The following is a 22475-nucleotide window of genomic DNA, read 5'->3' on the forward strand; positions in this document are numbered from 1 at the left end:
CTTCGTGAGTCAATAAAGTTGTTATCCTCGATGGCATGAGTACCTATTACTCTCCAATTGAATTTCTGAATCATTATTGTCTGTTACTTCATTGTTAATTGGAGCGGTTGTCACTTCCTCATTGCATTCCTTTCGTACTAGAAGAGAAACTTCCACTTCTGTGATTTCCTCATCTGGCCCTTGGAATTTCGTTTCTATAGCTTTTCGTCAAAAATTATGTGTCTTGATCTGACAATGTAATTTGAGTCCATTGTTCTATAGTCTACAGCCATCATCATTGTCGTATCCAATCAACACGCATCTTTTAGCTTTTCTGTGTAATTTCTTCCTTTTCTGTTTAGGAACATGCGCATAACACATAGAGCCGATAATTCTCAGGTGTTTTATTCTCGGTTTCTTCTCAAACCATAGCTCAAACAGAGTCATGTATTCCACGTAAGTTGGTCTTGTTCTGTTTAAAACGTAAACTGCTGTCTGTACCAACTCCGCCCAAAAATATTGAGGTAACTCTTCATACGCATGCATCATTGCTCTAGCTGACTCTACGTTCGTACGGTTTTCTCTTTCACTACACTCATTTTGTTCGGGAGTATATGTCATTATTAGCCTTTGGTGTATTCCATATTTTGAAAATTCTCTGCGGACTAGTTCGTTATCGAATTCATTACCATTATCACTAACGACATCCTTTATTGCGTGTCCTGCTGTGATTTGGTCAGCATTTGCTTCAGCTTTTCAGGTACTTCAGATTTAGCTTTCATAAAGAAGACATAAAGAAAGCGGGTGAATTCATCTTTGAATAGCACAAAATATCGGAACTTCGAGATTGAAGGCGGAAAAGGTCCACCAACATCGAATGTATTCGTTCTTCAGGCATTTTAACTTTTTCTGTAGTGCCAAACTTAACAAATTATATTTATTATCTTTTGCCTTAATATTGAGCTCTCTCTCTCTATAAGACCTTTTAGTTTTTACATGTCTTTTATCCTGATGGCCCATACGTTCCCATCAACCATTAAAGCTGCAAGGTATCTACCGCATTGACCGATGCGGCTACCTTTGGTTTCACTGCTACACAGTTCAGCTTAAATAAACCACCATACCTTTTCCTGGTTCCTGTCACGTCGATAGTTCTATTTATTTTTAAAGTACATGTAGTTACTCGTGACTCAAACAAACTATATGTTTTCTTGTTCTGTGTCGCTAGCACCGTAAATAGATTCTTGCTAATACAAAGAACAAGCAAGACATTACTAAGAAAAAACTCATTTCCAATATCAGGGTTTATTCTGATTGTCCTTTTTCCTAAAGCCTGTACAACATTTCCATTAACCGTAGTAGTTAACTGTGTGTGGTTGGCGGAAATGCTTAAAATTCTCAAATAAATCTTTTCTCATCGTAACATGATGTGTAGCTCCGTTATCTACAAACCATTATTCACGATCTTCACTGCATTCAGTCATATACAGTAGTACCATCAAATTGGTCCTTCTACTACCGTTCCCTCTATCTTGCTTATTCTTTGAACAATCTTTCCTCAACCAAAAGTGACCAACCATTTTACAAACATGGCATCTGAACTTGGTAACTTTTTTATTCCCTGGTGTCTGTTCCTTCGTTTGTTCAACAAACTTTTTACTTGTCTTTGTGAGAAGTGCTTCACTAGACATGCCTTCTTTGCTTCCTGTCATTGCTCTTTCATGCGCACAAAGTTGTAAAAGGCTGGTAATATTATCGACAGTTCTATCCTTCCTCGATATCAACATCCAACTCGACTTAAAAGAAACATAATTCTCTGGCAAAGTATCTAAAATCTTGCAGATTAAAAGAAGTTCTGGTAATAGCTTACATTCTTCAGCTTCTAATAATTCCTGATTCAGTTAATGTCACAAATTTTTCAGTTTTTTAATATGCTTTGACTCGTCATCGACAGTGTCCTTTTGAACTTGTTTAATTTATTTAAAGAAATCCATAAATACTTCATATAACTTATTTTCGTTGACACCATCATATAATCTATGAAATTCATCCCATATTTCCTTAGGATTTGAAAATCTTATTACTACGTCTAGAATTTCATTTGAAATGTTATTCGTAACTAGCAGTAAGGCAGTAGTTTCCAGCATAACGTACTCTGCTGTTTGTTATACTCCGTCAAAGCCGCTGTGGACGTAGCACTAGCATCACCTCCTTCAGCTACAGGCTTCTTTGGTTTTTCAGTGTTTCCTTGGAAAATATCCAAGAGTCTGTCTATGCCCCGCAGTAGAGCTGACATGCGAAACTTCCATTGTATCCAGTTATTCCCATCAAGCTTACTTATTTGTATTTTACTTAGCACCATGCTTAGTTTCCAACAAATATTATATTATTCTAGCAAAATGAAGGGCCCCTAACCACTTACGAGTAGGTTCGTCTCGATTTAATTAGATAGAGAAACATTCAGTTACAGAAAAACAATCTCTTAAGTATTAGTACTTTTTATTATGCGACATTACGAAAGCCAAGAGAATAATAATCTAGTTTTTTTTTATGATGGCACATAGTATCTTTAAAAATTATGCATATCTTCTGAGGTTACATCCTCCCACTTCTAAAAAGCCCTTAAGTCGCCTCTTACGACACACTTGGACCTGGGACTCCCCTATTCTTTTTAAGCCCTGGGGAAGCACAGGGCAAAATGATAAAATCATTACTTACTACCATATTGACAAGAATGCGGCTTGGACACACATGTCCGGCCAACCTTGTAAGGTTTCATATGATAGGTAATCCACAATGTGAATGCGGACTTGACTAATGATCTGGATCACTTATTTTTTTTCCCAACCGTAAATAATCGACTAACGACCGAACTTCGTTTTTAGATACTTTGATATCCATCCGTGTCCTTTTCCCTACATCTATAAAAACCCTTCAGAATTCTGTTGATCCTATCTTATAATATAGTATACCTTCTAAAGATATTTACACCAAAAAGAGCCAAAATCTTAAAAAGGAGTGGAAATTAAAAAAAAACTACTATTGGTTGATTGTCATTTGTCACGGACCAGTGTTTATATTCTCTTTGTCATAGACTACATAGAAGATACTAGGTATGTGTTCAGGCTAGCGAAACTATTAAAAAGGGGTTTCAATTAATTGTATGAAACGTGCAGTCATTGATAGATTGACAGATGACGGCTATAATCTTGTAAAAAACGGAGATAGCCGAAATCTACTACGTTTTAGAAGCAACTGTTCGCTTTCAAACTTCGCCGGACTTCGTGACTAATCGCGATACTGTAATTACTACTATTTCAAACTTATGTCAAAAGACTGCACGTTTCATACTAAACTAATTTTCACTTTGGCAGTCCCGCCTCTTATTACGTAGTACTTACATCCTCTTTTGTCCAAGTTTTTACTTTTTAGATTTCTAATTCTAAAATGGCGATTGTGATTTATCAATTTGATACTTGTAAAGCTTATAATTTGGTTATAGATTAATAATTCAGCAATTCTTGTTATTTACCAATACTGTTTTTATCTAAAAAAAAACTAAGATAAGGTTGGAGACAATTACTGGGATATCTTCTGCAGGTAAAATGTAAAAGAGTTGGAGAAAGGTTTCAACTTTCAATATGGGCTCACAGGCACGAGAAAAAGGGTGTGTGAGTATTGTCGTTACATTTAAGTGTGATTTTCACAGGAATATACCATGTCGTGGCGTGGTCGTGAGGACCGCATGAACCGCTGGGGCGATAACCGAACTCGCTCTCCAGGGCGGGATGCGAGGCGTAGCAGAAGTCCAGACCGAAGTCGACCGTCATCGCCGAGGGACCGTCACAGGGATCGCCGTGACAGGCACGACCGTGAGCGTGACCGCGATCGCGATCGCCGTGACGTCGATCGTCCGAAACGTGATCGGTATGATAAGCCTCGAGACCGGGATAGGCGCCGTTCTCCACTACGCGATGACAATATCCCTGCCGCCCCGTCTCCTCCTAAAATAAGTTTTGAGCAAGAAAAGAGTAGATCTCCGACTAAGAGCAGGTCTCCATCCGTGGAGCGAGACGAAACTTATGACAAGACTGAAGATGTTCCTATAGTTACTGCCTCACCCGGTGATTGGATCTGCAAATGTGGCTCTTACAACTTTAAGAGGAGAATGACTTGTTATCGAAGATACTGTCAAGGAAAGAGATCGGATGGTGTAGTGTATCATGGGGGTAATGAAAGAATTGGTACAGATGGTAGTGCTGGTATAACTAAGAGGTTACTTTTCAGACGGCTTGATGCATTGACTACAGAAGAAAAAATCTTAGAAGCTATAAAAGAAAGGTGTTCAAAGTCAGTCTTAGATTCAATAGCAGGAATCACAATAGGAAGAGAGACATTGACAGGTGCTTCAAAATGCTTAGCTTACATTAATTTTAATTCTATATCAGATTCCACTGCTGCTCATTCAGAACTTTTAGCTCTAGATCCACGACTTAGAATTGATGGCAGAGAAGTGCTTATTTCATTTTATAATGAGCCACAAAAGCATACAGGTAGTGCAGACTATTCTGCTTATTATGCTTCCTCTTATAATCCAACTAAGTCTATGTCTGAAGCTGATAGGGTTAATGCAGCAGCTGCTGTTGCTCAGTCAGCAATTTCGGCAGCACAAGCTCGACAAATGTCATGGACTCCCGGTGCAGTACCTGTATTTGTTCCATCAGCACAATCTGCAACAGCAAGCAATGTACCTATTGGAGATGGAAAGACAGTTTACAAACCACCAGATGTTAGAACATTCATGTATGATGAAACATCAGGATATTATTATGACCCAGCTACTGGATTATACTATGATGGAAACACACAGTATTTCTATAACAGTACCATAGCACAGTATATGTATTGGGATGCCTCAACTGCCACATACATAGCAGCGAGTCAGATGCAACAGAACACAAACCAGCCTAAATTACAGAATCCACCACAAGCAACTCTCGAAAATACTATTCCCAAGGAACCAGAAGAGAAGAAGAAAAAAGATAAAGATGACAAAGTTAAAGTTGCCAAAAAGATTGCTAAAGATATGGAGAGATGGGCTCGAACATTAAATCAAAAGAAGGAGAATGCTAGGAGCAATATTGTGATGGAACAGCCCCAAGACCATGGAGCAAGCATAGGATCTGCAGACATTGGCTTTTCTGTGCTAGGTGCTGGGCCATCCATACCTCGCATGCCAGAATTGTCTCCACCCCAAGTTGTCAATGATGATTTCTTACTGAAGAATGAAGAGCCAGATCAATTTGACAGTGATGAGGGTATTATAGACTGGATGAAGCTTACATGTCTTCTGTGCAAGCGAAAATTCCCATCTGTAGATGTACTCACAAAGCATAAAAATTTATCAGACTTACACAAGCAGAATTTAGCTGAATTCCAACAGAAGAACAGCTCAATGCACCAACCTAATGGGTACCGGGATAGGGCTGCAGAGAGAAGAATGAAATTTGGGGAGGATGAAGTACCAATTATACGAAAAAGATTTGAATCAAATGCACCAGCACCTATTGTGTCTCATCCACCACCATCTGTTGTTGATACCATTGGAGGTAAAATGTTACAAAAAATGGGGTGGTCTGAGGGAAGGGGCTTAGGTAAGACAGAACAAGGAAGAATTGCTCCCATAGAGGCAGAACAAAGACCAAGCTTGGCTGGTTTGGGCCAGAAGCGAGGGATTTACACACCGACTCCTGGCCAGACATACAGGGATACAGTCAAACAACTAATGATTGCGAGATATAAAGAAGTCATCCAAGAGGAAGGCAATAATTGATATCAAGGTGAGTCTTATTACACTATTGTTCATTTATTTCATATCTCTTTCAGGTTGGATCCAGGTTTGTAGTGTTAAAACACCTTTTATAACCTTCAGTCAGAGACAGTAATCTTATAACTAAAATTAATCAATTTTTTAATATAGCACTTAAGTTTATTATTATTTGATTTGGTATGTATTTCCACCTGGTTTTTGACAGTAGGAATTGAATCCTTTCATTGTGCAAATTAAATGTTTTTGAATTTATAATAATAATTTGGCTGAAAGGTCTCTGTCAGCAATTTAAAAAAATAATAAGTTTATTTGTGTCATGGGCCTATCTGATCATAATTTTTTGTCAAGTTATAAAATAAATTAAAAGATGGTATGAGGGAGGTTTTATTAACTAATATCTAATTGTATGATTCTGTGTTCATTCAAAATAGATTCGGCGCAAGAGATGCATTGGCAAGCCGTTACCATGTGTCATCTTATGCAATGGTAAGTGTATACTTCTTTCCTCCTTGTCTAATCATTTTATTAACAGGAATACAGGTATCAAGGAACTACACATAAGGGATGCATATTGTGTCTTACATTTGGGGAGTGTTGATTGGATCGGGGCCAACTACCAAACCAACCATGTGACAACATGTATAATGCATTGTTTGTTGTAATATATCTATTATACTTCCTTTTTCTTAGTGACAGCATTTTTTAATGATCATGACAAACACAGTGGAACTTTAGCTTAGATAAATTGAAACATTTGATTGGACAAATTAGTGAACATTAATTAGAATTTGGGAACAAACTGTGATAAGACTGTGATAATGTGCTATGAAGAAATGGTGAATGGTATTATTTTAGACTTTTATTGATTTTTGTGACTATTTGCATTGCAGAGTTGGTGTGCCGAGATCTACGTGCCAATGTAGTTTATCCCTACACTAATAAATGATACTGTTTTTGTTATTAGCTAACTTTAATTAATTTGGCTGTAAGTTGGATAAATTGTAATTACATTTCTTCCATCACCAGTGTTAAGAATAGAATCTGAGAGATACATGGAACTTATAATGTATTTAAATCATTTGCTTTTTAAGTAGTGGACCATTATTTTACATAATATTATATTAAGGCATTTACTAATAACTCGTAGAACTTGATTAGTATAATATTGATAATATATAATAATAATTTAATTATTATTCATGGCTAGCTCAAAAAATGTATAACCACCGAGGTATATTATGTTAACATAGGATATAATAATACTTTGAATTGAATCTGGTTCTTTTCATGTAATTTCTCTATTGAAGATTGGGACTGATCATTTAACATCAGGTGATCAATTAATTTTGTCTATACTTTAAAGTTTTATTGATAAAATTAGAGGATTGGATAAAGATGACTGACCTTGTAAGATATTTAATACCATTCTTAACCAACATAAAGCAAGACAATTTTGTAATATCAATTTGTGAAAATGTTCAATTTGTAAATAACTCCTAAGTTACTCTAGTTTAATATTTTACATAAGTGTATAAAATTTATAAATAAATTTAGTATTTTAAAAGTATTGTTTCATTTGTGCATGTGGTGACACACCAGAATAGCACAACCCCATTTCCTCCATGGGTGTCGTAAAAAATGACGGGTGGTAAGGGATACAAGGAATAGAGGATGGGCAGCATCATGGTTCTGAGAGAACAGCACCATCTACTGCGATGGCCAAGCCAAACCCAACAACGGATAGACACTGTAAGGACCCGGCCACCGCTCGTTGGCAGCCTGGGTAGCAGCCGCACTAGCGACAGGGCGGGGGGTGCTAGTGCAGAATCCCTGGGTTCGGCTACGCTACCGCAAACAAAGACCATTGCCCTGGCAACATATAACGGAGGAGGAAGCTTTGAGCAGATTACGATGGGATTTCGTGGGGTTATCTGATGTGAAAGGATATCTAATATGAAGGACTGCTCTACTTCAGGGAGGGCGACCAACTGTCCCAGGGTAGTCTCGGGTTCCTCATTCACATGTCTCTCGTCAGCAACGTAACAGAGATGGGGAGTGTGTCGACGAGAGTAGCGTATCTAATAATCAGAATTATTGAAAGGTATTCTTTGAAGGTCATTCAGGGTAACATTCCGACTTCGTCACAATTAGACGAAATCGAGACCATGTATGATTGTAGATATATATAATACTCTGCGATACATGACTGCGATGAAGTGCAGGAGTATACTAACAGGTTCGTGGCGGCTGTTCAAATGGCTGGGTATATGTTCTTCAAGGCCACCAGCCGTTCAAAATGATCCGGAATATTTTCGGACTCTACCCCCAAATTGATGGATGTAAGACGTCGCTAACTATGGGCCTTATGAGGAGGCAGTGGGCAGGGTACATAGCTCGACGGGCAGGTGGTTGTTGGGTTCAGTAGTGTCCTCGAATGGCGACTACGTACCGGAAGACGTAGTGTTAGTAGGCCCCCCACAAGTTGGACTGACGATCTAGTCAAGATCGCCGGAATAGGTTGGATGAGGGCAGCGCAGGCGCCCTTGTCAGCAGTCTTCCGGCTGATATAATGACGATGATTGTTTCATTTAAATATTTACTAAATGATTGCATCACTCAGTTTAGCTTACAGCCAGCGCTTCTCGTAAGGATCCTTTGTTTTATCAGTTCCATGTTTCTGCCTTAACTAGATCACTTTGTTTGTACAGGTAAATCTGTTCTCTTGCAAGTGATGGCATTGCCATAGCTACCCCGGAAACTGAGTAAAATGAAATGGTGTCTGTGACTTGAAGAACTAATGTATTAAATTGTGTTTTGGGATAGTTGCTACAGGGACTTAATTGTTTAAATTAAATTGATATGCACTCGTAGAATTTTCGTGATTTCTATACATTCCTGAGGATTGTGAGTCAACCCTCATACTAACCTCGTAATAAACCTGAAATGCGAGTGAGCTTAATATATTAAACCTATAAATACTTGACGGGAGTAAATCATAGATTGCTTTTTATACACAAGTAATGTTTAATAATTATCAGATCACAAAGTTTTGAAACGAAACAGTTGGTGGTTTAGGCCGGGTGTCGCGGGTGGGGAGTTTAGCTGCCCCGGTACGTGGAGTATCCGAATGGACTGAGCAGCAGCGGAATATGATAGTGCTCATCTTCCTTGGTGGTGAATACGATCTGAAATTACAAAATTTAGCTTTAGGGTATGCTGAAACAAAAAATCCTATGTGGAAGAATTATAGTTGAGGGAGACTAGCAGCCATGCGAAGTGAATATGTAGTATCTCGATGTAGGGAAGCTAGTGCCAGAAGAAATAGAAAGAATAATAATTGAAGGCTAGGACGAAAGAAGGAAAGAAAGAAAAGGAAAGCTTACTTTTCGTATACCTATAGGTACAAAATTTTGGGCGATTTGATGTGGCACCAAGCCCTTTTAGCGAAAATGCCATCATATGGGCTTTCTGAGAGGTTATTCAAATGGTTCTCTAGTTTTTGGCTGATCGGAGCATCAAGGTTATTATCGACGGTGCATACTCTGATTTACAAACTATAAATGCTGGTGTCCCTGATGGCTGCGTTCTATCCCCTACACTGTTTCTTCCTCATCAATGATATGCTGCAAATCTTGTTACACCGGCCATACCAACATACTTTTGTTACTACTAAGTTAAGCTTGACTAACTTGCGTCTGAACTCGAGACTGATACGCAGTCTCAAAATTTGACCGCCAATATTTAGTCCAGTATAACACTAAGAACGCACAAGGTTAAGCGCGTAAAACGCGAAGCTGTTCAATTTTTCGGGCATCCAGTGCTATGTGCGTTCCTAAGAGCTATTTGATCTGATTTCACCATCGCCCGACATATCACAAAATTTGATATCATCTCCAACACCTGGATGTCTTGTTTTAAGGAACTTTCTGGTAGATACCTAAAACCAAAACTTAGAATGGGTTTCCTTGCTTAGGTTCGGGGATGATACGTGCATCAGTTACCACCGTAATAGCCGTATGCTAAGAGTAGGGTAAGCTCAGAGTGCTGGTCCAGACTAGCAGATTTTAGCAACCAACTGTACGTACCTACTAGCGCTATAGAAAACCTAATTTTATAAAGATCAAAAGTCGGTCAACTGTAGGTACCTACCTAATAGTTTAAGTTGTTTGTTATTAAACTGTAAACTTATTTGAATCTTGTTAATAATACCTACGTAATCAAACTAATATAATATCCTTTCAGGGCCTTTATTATCGACTATCAAATCTTGTTACTTAGTCTATGAAAACAAAGTATCAACTCACCTCTACAAACGGATACAAAGTTTCCTTATTCCACTGCTTGTAATAATCCTCCACCTTAAACTTGAGCTTGTAAACTCCGGCCGACATCGAGTCCTTAGTGAACGGAAACTGTACTCTACCGTCGCTAGATGTCACTGTGTTGTGCCACATGATCCATGAATCATCTTTCTTCTTGTATAGCTCCACAAATAATCCATACACCGGCTTCCCGGTTGAAACATCTAATGCGTGCGTCGATAGAACTGGCCGAGACATTGTGTTTGTTCGAAGACTGATATTATTGTAATCTGAGCGAGTGAGGTAATAATTAATATTATGAGTTGTGACGTAGCAGCAAGTAAGCAGTGTGATACACTAGTAATTATGTAATTTTGTTGTTAGCCTTGAATATATTCGTTAATAACTTGTTACTGGATGTAACTCTCACTATTAACAGATCATTATCAAATATAATTATTGTTTTTTTTAAATCAAAAGTTTGGTACTTAATTATGTACCTATTTATAGAGGCATTTATTTACCCCAGTTTCCCAAAAGTTAGTTTTCTAAAATATGAAGGAATAATAATTAATTCTTATTATATTTTATCTTAACTTATCTACTCTAACTGCTGCTTTTTATTTGTCATTAACTTTTCGATATTGCGGTAAATTAATATCTTAATTTAGCTCTAATTAAATGTGTATTCAGCTTTATGTTTGATAGTGTTATCAATGTGAGAATGTTTTATTTTCTGGTGACATGATAAATATGGGTCGGTTTGGACTTCCGAACTCTAACTGACCTGATAATTGATGTTTATACCTACTTTCGTACGTTAGCGATAATAATATGTAAAATAATAACTAATTAAAACGTAGTGAAACAGAACCGTATTTGAAAAGTGGATTAAGTAGGTACTTAGTTACCTACGATTGCTTACGACAAGAACGTCCGAAAAAGTCGGTCAGGCTTCACAGATTGTGGCAAACCACGGGTTACCTCCCAATACAGTAGCTGTGCGTATGATGGGAATTCAAGGGAATTGTTCATTATGAGTGTTTACATACATTGCATTTACCGCCGGGCAGAACCTTCAATTCAGATCTCTAGTGCCTACGGCTGATAAGATTGAAACAAGAAGTTAAGAGACATCGGCCTGAATGTATCAACTGAAAACTGATCTTTCAGCACGATATAGAGTTACCTACTTATTGTGAAGACCACACACAACTCATTTCTCAGCAAATCTTCCAAGCAGGACTCGACGTTTTTCATTCGGTGTTTCCCGTAGGTATAAGAGAGCATGAGGTATGCTGATCACTCACCGTGAGGGTTTTTTTGTCCTTGTTACCAAAACTGTGTATGTGGACACACAGTGCGACGGCGAACATAAAAGTCTCCCTTTTCATTTACTCACATCGCTACTCATGTTCTGATTCTGATGACTCTTTCTCTTTCATTAATGACAAACCTTTGAACACCAATTCCGAAAAGGTTGAGTTTTTTACAATTGTATATGTTTAAGTAAGTATGTACTATAGTGAATATCCTGATCTAGTGTAACAGTAAAGTTTTTCCACTTGCAAAGAATATGTATCTAACTAGCTGACTCGGCAAACATTGTTGTGCCATATAAAGCTCTCCAAATCTTCTTGCGCCCTGCCATTCTGTCTACGGTTGTCGGGTTGGGGAGCTTTCCTTTATGAATGATGCTGGTTATACAACTGTACCATGTGTATGTACGACCTCGTCCTAAACATCTCTTTTTCTCAGGTCTTCAGTACATGGTCCTCGTCTCGCCTCATTACTTGACCGTTTCACCGCCTCAGACAGCTCTCTTTGAGCTTGTCGGCTATAGGGGCTACTTTAAAACTGCCGCGGATGTACTCGTTTTGAACTTTGTCAAGCCCTCTTACCTCTCCTGACTCCACCTTAGCATTTTCATGTCGGCATGTGAAGCTTATGTATATGGGTTTCTTTAACTGGCCAGCACTCTGCTCCGTAAAGGATCGCGGCTCTCACCACAGTCTCAGAAAAACATTATACTTATTATACCTACCGTTAGACTTAGAAAATTTACTACAGAAACGATTTCCTGGACTTCTATTCAAATGATTAATTGCCAACAACTTCATAGTGTTAAGATTTTTTAATTTCAATTAAAGTTATTAAGTGCTTATTTAAATTAGCCGGATAGGAGACACTAGGTACTATAATTTAAGATGTATATTGTATTCGATGCAATAAATAAATTTCATTTCAAAGAGACTTCGTTTTGCGTCAATCTGTCTCGACAATTTATTTCATAAATTAGTAAAGTCCAACGTGTTGATATCATTTTTTGGAGTCTTGGTCTCTTTTGGCTGTATCTGGTACAAAACTGAAAGTTAAACTCTTTCTTTTCTTTTAAGCTGAACTGCACGTAAGTCATAATATTATCTTGTCAACTGACATTATTCGTAGCGTGGATCAGACAAGAAATACAAACACCGGACGGATACAAAAAATATTTATTTTTCAATTGGATCAGAATTAAAGTTTTTCACATTATATTTATTTTTAATATAAATATCAGAATGTAGGACATCCTTTCTTCGAGCTTGATCTAAAATATTATCCTTCGCAGCAGCATCATGTTCTGTTTTCATTCTATCTTCATGTCTGTCTGTTCCCAATGAGAACATATTGTAGCTAGGCTCTCCGTGTTTGGTGTAGTCAATCCGCCATATTGGAGGGTTAGCTGGTTCCACCTTGTACGACAAATGTTGATGCTTTTTAGTAAGCGTCATGTCTGGCAACTCTTCTGACATTGAAAATTTGTCTTCCGAATAATCTCCTAAGCGCTTTTTGATATCTTTGTCTCTATATTTTACTTTGTGGGGATAGAATTTCTTTATATTCTTCCTACCGTACACTGTTGTGTGCTTCGAATTAGCATTTTTAGTTTTCTTAAAATGTCTCGATGGGACTTTTTCTATCGCGTGTTTAGTGTAGTCATCGCCAACGTAATTGGAATACTCTTCTTTTACAAATGGGTGCAGAGTTACGTACCGCAAAGCTTGCGTCGTTTTCTCCATTTTCAGTTTCCGATAGTTAATTTGTGCGATCGACTTCTCTATTAGCTTCCGTAACGTTGAATCCTGTGTGATCAGTTCGCAAGGTATCGTTTTGAAGTTCTTGCATAAAAGCTTTTGCATTCTGGAGAGGACTGGTTCATTTTTGCTCTCAACAGGTTCGAGGTCTCTTTCGGTGTTGGAACTGTCTTTGTGGAAATTGGAGACCATTTGAGACATGAGAGCGTTGTTGCGTAGAATTTTTCCATCCGTCGTCGTTAGCAAGATTAGTATCGCAATACGAATCATTGTCTATAAAAAGAAAACAAAATGTGTTACTAAACATAATTGTTGTATTTATTTAGTACTGAATGGAGTGTATCTGTTACATGTTCTTAAATTAAATAATATTTTATGGAGAACGATGATAATACCGATGATTAAGACGCTGACGTCATTATTTTTGAAAACAAAATGGTGCCAGGGACTTCTTCAAATTTTTTTTTTAACAGATTTAGTATTTATATTGATCATTATATTCTTTGTGTAACAGTATTTCAATACTATTGAATATACCGAAGAATTAATAGATTCCTTAAATGAAATATTGTCTTGAGTCGTATGATCGTAACATCACACCATTTTTTTTACTAACGGAGAATGTAAACTCTTCTTAGATGATTTTATTAAAAAATTTTTCAATAGCGCAAAAGATCGAAATTAAATTATAAGAAGTTCAAGGCAGAGATCTTAAACATGACGTATGTAATATGATCTAGTAAGTAAACCACAAACCTAAAATCCGTACCAGTTTCAAGCAAGCAGATAGCACAGTTAAATGAAATTCAGTTCATAGATACATTGCTACTCACGTACGGTCCTGCTTCTGTGGTCAGGTCGGATGCTGAACTGTGAACGCTGGAGCGGAACTAACAGTTACATTGTGTATACTATGTATGTTTACAAACACACACACGAGATGTTGTTCCGAGCGACGCCTGACTCAAATCACGTTGTTCGATATTATGAAAACAAAGTTGTGAGCACGCAGTTAAGGCGACACTAAATGCCAGCGACCTTGAGGGATATGAGTTCACGGCTGCCGGCCCGCCATCTATGTAACAAAGCCAATATTTTCAAAATTATTGCGTGGAAAACAGTTTATATGCTTACAATCCTCTTTATTCACTACTAATCTGAATAAATGAACCTACACAAAAAAGTACAAGCTATAAGAATAACGAGACTTACTTTTCTGAGAGAAGTACCAAAAAATGCGTCACGCCATGCCAAAAAACTTGTTTAGCTTCAAAGATAAGTGGTAGTTCAAAAAGGCTCGGCAGTGTTAACTATAACCAACAGCAAGCATTAGCAACATACAAATAAGACTTAAGGATATGTGTAACAGGATAAAGTAGTGTTCAGAGCTCGAAATGCTATACTTTCACCACAAAACTTGTCTAAAAACATCATGTTTGCGTGTTTTCTGCTTACTCTTCGCCTTAAGCCATTGTTGTAACTATGTACCTACAGACCCACAGATGCATTATAATATGAGTTATTTGAAAGTGTATTGGAGGAGGATTTATTAAAAACATCTGAGTCTAACAAGTATATTATGAAAATATGTGGAGATTTTAATATTAATTTATTAGAAAAATTCACCACAATTTATTTAATTCAGATATTAATTCAAATCATATGATTTTCTAAAATATTCTTAGAACCTACTACAGTTACCGTTAAGATATTTACCAATTATAAATTTATTTGTGAATAATTATCAAACTGAGATCTGAGCACTTTGGTCAATTAGCCTCTTTTAATATTGAGGTTAAACATGCATTAACCTACATTTTAACAGTTTACGTTTGTTCCTATGAATAGGTGAATGGAGAAATATAGCGCTATTGTTTCAGAAAGTCTTAAGTCTTCAAATTTGTATTCATTCAAATATAACAGTTATACCAATGAAATATATGATATTACGTTATTTAAAATAATTAAAACAGAGTTTGCTATTTACGTCTACTCTGGTTTTCTCTTGTCATTCAATGATTTAGCAACAGCTAAATCTAACTAACGATATAGAAAGATGTTAAGAATTTTGTTTTTTTGACATTCAGGTTCTATCATCTCATGCTACCAACTTTTCTTTGAAGTTAAACAAGTTTTTTGGCATGGCGTGACGCATTGTTTTGGTACTTCTCTCAGAAAAGTTATTCTTATAGCTTGTAGGTACTTTTTTGTGTAGGTTCATTTATTCAGATTAGTAGTGAATAACGAGGATTGTAAGCATATAAACTGTCTTCCACGCAAGAATTTTGAAAATATTGGCTTTGTTACATAGATGGCAGGCCGGCAGCCGTGAACTCATATCGCTCAAGATCGCTGGCATTTAGTGTCGCCTTAAGTGGTACGTTCAACAGAGAAGCCCACATTATCTTCACGTTCTTTGAATTCAAATAATTTACTTAGAAGTTAATAGGAGAGCCGCCTCGTATAGCCTTCTCTCTGCTACACGCACTTGCCACCTGATGACCACTAAAGTGAAAGATGAGATCATATTAAATATAGCCATAAAGCCAGTGCTTTGTTTAAACATAAAATAATATGAATGTTATAATGATAGCTCCAGTTCAAGTTCTTTGGCAAGATATATTAGCGCCATCTAGTATCGAATAGTTTAACTAGAAGAAGCATTATTCACTTCTATTCAGAGACAGATGTCGCATCTGGTATGAAAATATAAACGTACGTAGGTCTTACCAATTAAAATTATCTATTTCTCTTTCGGCTGTACACATTATTTTTCTTAATCGGTATAATATTACGTAGTATTTACATCTTCTTTGAATATTCCAATTGGTTTACCGCATTTAATGCACGTAATTTATAAAAATATATAAAGTAATGACGTTCGTCACGATTGTGGAAGCTTGTGGTCAGAATTCCGAAATGAAAAAAAAAATTAGATAGACTCATTTTTAGATTGTTCATTCCGTTCAATTTATGGAACTACTCTGATAAGAAGTTAGTAAATCTTTTGTTGGGCGATGTTTACAACATGATCCCGGGAAATGTAAAAAAAATGTGTTACGACATTAAAAATCTATTCATATTTCATAATCCCTATGTTGAATATATGAAATTGAATTTCACAAAAAAACTGAGGCATCTTCAGGAGCTGCTAACTCGCTAAGCGAGTTCGTGTAGAAGTGATATAACTTAGAGTAAGTGATATAACTTAGAGTAAGACCACTGAAGATAATCACATAAAATATTTTTACTTATTATGGGTTTCAGAAATTTTATGTCCAAAATTAGTTTCAAAACTCACCGTAGGTATAGTACCTACGCGTCGAAGTCAAAGACAAAATAGAAACTTTATTCAATTAGGCTTAAATTAAGCGCTTTCGAATAGTCAATATTAATATTTATTTTTAATTACTGAATCTACCATATGTTTGGAAAAAGTTGAGTTCGTGAGAAGAACATAAAAGAAACTCAACGAACACTCTTTTCAATCTTTTTACAATGGCTGTAACATACATACATATATGAGTCGTGTTTATATTATTTCTTAAAAAGTATTAAACAATAAACTATATAAAAAATCGTATATTGGATGCATAAACCTTTAGAGCTTGAATTCATTGTTTTTGTAAGGATTCTTCGTGAACATGATGGTCGTGATTACCGTCATAATTAGTTCCATCCAACAAATACAATGACTTATTAACTGTAACAGTTTGATCTGGCACCAAAAGCAGCACCCGTTCACGAGTTAAGGCGACACTAAATGCCGGCGACCTTGAGCGATATGAGTTCACGGCTCCTATGTAACAAAGCCAATATTTTCAAAATGCTTGGGTCGAAAATGTAACATTTTAACATGCGCAAACTGCTTAATTGCTTACAATCCTCATTATTGATTACTAATCTGAATAAATGTACCAACATAGAAAGTATAATCTATAAGGACAAATTTATGATAGTAGTATACTAAACAAATGCATGATGCCGAGAAAAAACATGTTTAACTGCAAAGAAAACTGGTAGTTCATAATAGCTCTGGAGTGCTAAATTTAACCAAAAATAAGCATTAGCAACCTACAAGTAAGACTTGAGGGTATGTGTAACAGGATAAAGTAGTGTTCATAGCTCCAAATCCAATATTTTCACCACAAAACTTGTCTAAAAACACCTTGTTTGCATGTTTTCTGTTTACCCTTCGCCTTAATGCGATTCGTTCGATTCCGCACGTTTATTTTCTATTCGCTTTCTTCAATTCGAAAAATATTATCGGAAAATGCATTTGACGCAGCCGCTATTCCCCCGCACCCTGCCCGGTTTCTCATTGTAATTTTTAATTTTCACATGTAGGTTTGGAATAATATTTTAACTTACATGTCGTACAGTGAATTGTTGAAATACGACCCTGGTGAGGATTCATTAATGGTGACATTTAATAGATTAATTAACCTTCAAATATTACCTGTTTATGTCGCTTTACTATCTTGTCGCTACCTATAACAAACCTAGGTACCTACTTATAATAAGTACAATAACATACCTAGCTAATAAGTACAATTATTATTTCTGTAATTACCTATGTAAATGATTTTTCTTAAAATACCAAAATTGCAATATTATGAGTAAGAAGTAAGGTACATGTAAGAATTCCGTCAAATAACTCGTGCGTTCCACCATAAGATTCAAGTATTTTGTAAAATCGGTTTATAAATGACATTCGACGAAACACGTAACTGAGACTCTCCTCTCTATTAAAGTCTGTTCAAAAAAGCTGTCCCGGTGGAATCAAAACGTTCTTCAACTGGAAACCTAACCAAATTACGAAGAGTTCATAGAATTTTCTTTCCAAAATCGTAACGGTCAAATAATTTATCTGAATGGCCTCCACAAGTCTTGCTGCCGTCTGCGCCGGACACAGCTCCGAGTGGCGTGCGGGCCCCGCGCCTCAATCATCGACATAAAACCTTCAAACCGCAGAGAAAACAAATCGTTGGTCATTTAGTTCGAGAGTCCAACTGCACGCGACTTGTACGAAACAAACGGGTTAAAGAAAAAAAACTTCTAGTGATGTGCTTATGTTGAGGTTGGGTATCGAGTAAAAATGTTATAATAGATACATTTAAATATCTAATTAGTTTTAATGTATTGATTTTATGATTTATACATACTAAAATTAAATTAATAAAAAAAGTTGTAAGTCGGTTAAAACGACACTTTGAATATCAAAGATTACATTTTTTAACTTTTACCACCACTTTGGAAAAGTTGAGCTTAAGTTAAAGAAGTCGCAAGAAATTTAGTACCTACTCTTTCAAATTGATATTTTTCAGCTTCATTATGCTAATAATAGTTCAGTTTAATGAGACTGGTACGTGCCTCAACGTAGGTACATAATATTACATTGTAAATAAATATAATATAGGTATAATATTGACACATTTTTACACAAATTATCTTGTCCCAAACTAGGTATAAGCCTGTACTATGACTACAAGAGAACGATATATTTAATACAATATACTTACTTAAACTTATATAAATACTTATTAACTGCCATGACTTGGAAACAAACATTCATATTTATGATATAAATGTTTGCACCTACTGGTATTCGAACCCGGGACCTCTAATAATATGACCCAATTTATCTGATTATCAGGTTAAGGTTAATTATCTTGTTTAGGAATGGTATTTTTTTCTATTTAGTCAGTTTTGAATAATTTCCTGAATGTCTATTATATCGATAGAATTGGTAGATATCGTCGCATCACTAGCGGGCGGTAGATGGCCGCCCTCGTCAGCACTCTACGTCACAGTTAAAGTGAAAAACACGGACAAACAGACCGACCGACAAGGGGTTGAAATATATTCTTTTTTGTTGGTCAAAACTCTTTCGATATATTTGCACGAGGTCTGTGTGAGATCCCGGATCCATCTTTAATCTCTCATTTTACTTTTATGAAAACCTACTTCAACAGGCGAATTTAAACGTGAATTTTATTTAATTAAGTTGTTATATGACTGCACCTATATGGTACCTACATGGTTGTTTATTATAACATTTTTATTAAGGAAAAGGAAGACAATCGAGCATTCGGGTCCTTACGTATTCCTGGTGTTAAGTGTAAAATTATTTTTGTATATTTGCATATCTGTGGATGGATTAGAATAATATTAAAATCGCGATACAAAAATAGGTGTTGAACCTGGTGGGTGAAAATTTGAAGTTGTATGTATTTATTAATGCTGATATCGTAATATAAAAAAAGATAAAAAAATTAAAAATTATTTAGGGGTGAGTGACCCTTATCATAATAGATGTTGGCCGATTCTCAGACCAACCCGATATACACAAAAATTTTCAAACAAATTGGTTAAGCCGTTTCGGAGGAGTTTGGTAAAAAACACCGGGACACGAGATTTTTATATATAAGAAGATTCCACTAAATGAATTTTTTTTGATTTTTTTTTTTTACACTAAAAGAGTTCGCTAAAATACTTTATTAACATTATTTTTACAGCTTTGGTTAGGCACGGCTAGGTATAGGCAGATACTATTTGTTTTTACTCTACTAAAGAAATTTATAAGGATAAATTTTTATGGTGTAGATAGTAGGGGAATACGCAAATACGGGCACTATCAAGATAATATAATGTAAAAACCGTTTAGATAGAGTCCTTTGCTGTTAGAAAACCGATAAAAACAGGCCAGGAATATTAGTTTAGTGTGCGTGACAGGCTACGTCTTACACAATTGCTCAAAAAAGCGGTTAGTTCTAAATTCAATTTATTTCGACGTTTTCACAGCTATCATAGTCTATCTAGACGTATATATGATCTAAGATAACTTATTAAAAATATATTAAAGTAATTTGGTTATTGGTAGCGCGGATGCCACAGAGCAGACAAACTCACTCTAATGGCAGTTTATAGCAGCCGTTTTTTTTTTTTAAGTTTACGGAGAATCTTGAAGCATTCAATAATTATAAAAAATATATTCTAATTGTAAACTGGTTTAGAATTCGATAATATCTTATGCTTCAACTGTAATAGTCGTATATGTTGTAACCTTAGATTAAGAATTGGTCTCCGCTGCGCTCCAACTAGATACCGCACTAACTAAGAACAATAGCTATTTATTGCGGCAACTATTAGATGCTTGTGTGCGTGGCATCTTGACACTCAATGGCGTCTATCAAATTTTGTAACATACGCTTCGTGTTGTTTTACATTGTAATTAATAAAATATAAAATACTTACAGATGATATGTGATCCCAGTGTCTTTCATATTTCTTGTAGTATTCTTTTTACAAAGTTTCTCTAAGCAACCCGGAGTTTATGTTTCAATTTTATAGTGAAGTTTAACAGAACGTGTTAACGTCACACATTGTTCAAGACTGGCTCGAGTAAGCCCACTTGGTCGTAGTATTACCTGCCTTACTTTGAGACACCGCTTGCGGTATCTAGTTGGAGCGCAGCGGAGACCAATCCATAATCTAAGGTATCATGCAATACATGAAGATACACATATATAACTACGTATAGATATAAAATAACTTAAAATCTAACAACAAAAAGCAGTCTTTTATAATATGATCGTTAACAAATGGATCATCAGCGCCCAAACTCTCTTACAACACTCGAGGAATCACAGGATCATTGCAAAACTATTAAGTTCTACTTGTCTTTAATTTTTTAATAATAGTAGGTAAATGATTATTCTTAAAAAGTATAAAGACTAACCCCCTTATTAATAATGGTCCGCTTACTTTAAACAGCCGCTTTGGAGTGTTTTTCTCATTCTGACTTAGGTCAATAGAAGAAGACAGAGTGAGAATTAGCAATGCTTTAAGTTAGCAGACTATTATGAATAAGGGGAAAGAATTAATGTAGGTATATCATTAAATATTTTCATTGGTTTTTGACTCATTCCATTATTTTTAATTTAAATCGTGTAACCAACTAAAAACTCATAAATCTATATAATTGGATCACATATCATCAGTAATTATTTGGATCACATATCATCAGTAATTATTTTGTATTTTATTAATTTCAATGTAAAATAACACGAAATGTTACAAAATTCCATTGAGTGTCAACATGCCGCGCACACAAGCATCTTATAGTTGCCGTAATAAAGGAGCTACTGTTCTTAGGTAGTGCGGTGTCTAGTTAAAGCGCGGCGGAGACCAATCCTTAATCTAACCATAATTCCTTTATCTATTAACAGTGTGTGCATTCATCCATCGACTGTAGGTACCCTTTTCATAACTCTTACTACTTACTAATAACTTGTTTTTTTTAATTAGGATTTTTCTCTTACCATTTATGTAACACTATTGAATAATATATAATACTAGCTGACCCGACAGACGTTGTTCTAAAGATAATAAAAAAAAAATACTGTATTATAGGAACTTGCCAATAATATTTCAAAACATCAAGAATTATTTCGTAAAAAATTCTCCCTGTTGATATAATGAAATTGTTTCACAGCGGAACTGTCAAACCGTGCGTCACAAACAAATATTGAAAATAAATCCAATCATGGGGCCCAAATCGAAATAAAAACTATCCTATCTCTCAAGTTGGACCAAACTGCATTCCATGAAGTTGATCCCCATTAAAATCCGTTCATTAGTTTAGGAGTCCATCGCGGACAAACAACGTGTCACGTAATTTATATATATATTAAGGTTTATAGCACAACTTAAACCACATTGATAGGAGTGCCACCAATAAGTTTGTCGCCACTATTTCTCATTAAAGTCTTACTTAAGTGAAGTTTTAGTAAATGGAAAAATGAAGATTTGACATTCATAAGTGTCATTTCTTACCTAAACGTGTAATTGGAATTTGATTAAAAGGCATAAAATGCATTTATTTTCTCAAAATTGGTTCCTTAAGAATTCATTTACATGTAATTTCTAACGCTACCCCAGCTTCGGTAACAAATGGCACTCTAAGAGAGACGAAACGGCGCAAGAAACACTCCCAGAATTCTTTTGTTGCGCTCTTTTGAATAATATATACAATACTGTCCGATCATTTTTCGGATTTGAGACATCATCAAGGTACCAGACGAGAGCCTGTAGTTATTTTTACTTTATTTAATATTTTATTTTAATATTGACACACTCTAACTCAAATTATCTTGCCTCAAACTAGGCATAGCCTGTAGGTATACTAGACAACGATATATTTAATACAGTATACTTACTTAAACATACATAAATACAAATAAACACCCATGACTCGGAAACAAACATTCATATTCATCATAAAAA

General features: G+C 35.8%; 2 protein-coding genes across 5 annotated transcripts; one reads left to right on the forward strand and one right to left on the reverse strand.

Annotated features, from left to right (window-relative positions):
• The first annotated feature begins 3411 nt into the window (after positions 1 to 3411).
• LOC126972958 (RNA-binding protein 5-A-like) lies at positions 3412 to 7373 on the forward strand. 3 transcript variants are annotated; one of them, XR_007731233.1, is made up of 4 exons: positions 3412 to 3579; positions 3689 to 5819; positions 6241 to 6295; positions 6700 to 7373. XR_007731233.1 is itself a non-coding variant. In XM_050820059.1 (3 exons), the coding sequence occupies exon 2, from the start codon at positions 3698 to 3700 to the stop codon at positions 5810 to 5812; it is 2115 nt and encodes a 704-aa protein (XP_050676016.1). In that variant the 5' UTR covers positions 3412 to 3579; positions 3689 to 3697; the 3' UTR covers positions 5813 to 5819; positions 6241 to 7373. The 3 variants fall into 3 exon arrangements, 2 of the variants coding, with proteins under 2 accessions (XP_050676016.1, XP_050676015.1); XM_050820059.1 differs by having other exon boundaries at positions 6241 to 7373; XM_050820058.1 differs by having other exon boundaries at positions 3689 to 7373.
• A 5214-nt stretch (positions 7374 to 12587) lies between these two features.
• On the reverse strand, positions 12588 to 14116 carry LOC126973012 (uncharacterized). Of its 2 annotated transcripts, none has more exons than XM_050820138.1 (2): positions 14021 to 14116; positions 12588 to 13460 (listed from the first exon to the last, which is right to left on the reverse strand). In XM_050820138.1, the coding sequence occupies exon 2, from the start codon at positions 13455 to 13457 to the stop codon at positions 12606 to 12608; it is 852 nt and encodes a 283-aa protein (XP_050676095.1). In that variant the 5' UTR covers positions 13458 to 13460; positions 14021 to 14116; the 3' UTR covers positions 12588 to 12605. The 2 variants fall into 2 exon arrangements, with proteins under 2 accessions (XP_050676095.1, XP_050676094.1); XM_050820137.1 differs by having other exon boundaries at positions 13944 to 14082.
• Positions 14117 to 22475: the final 8359 nt, after the last annotated feature.

Source organism: Leptidea sinapis, chromosome 28, assembly GCF_905404315.1.
Source record: "Leptidea sinapis chromosome 28, ilLepSina1.1, whole genome shotgun sequence".
Taxonomy (NCBI): Eukaryota; Metazoa; Arthropoda; class Insecta; order Lepidoptera; family Pieridae; genus Leptidea; species Leptidea sinapis.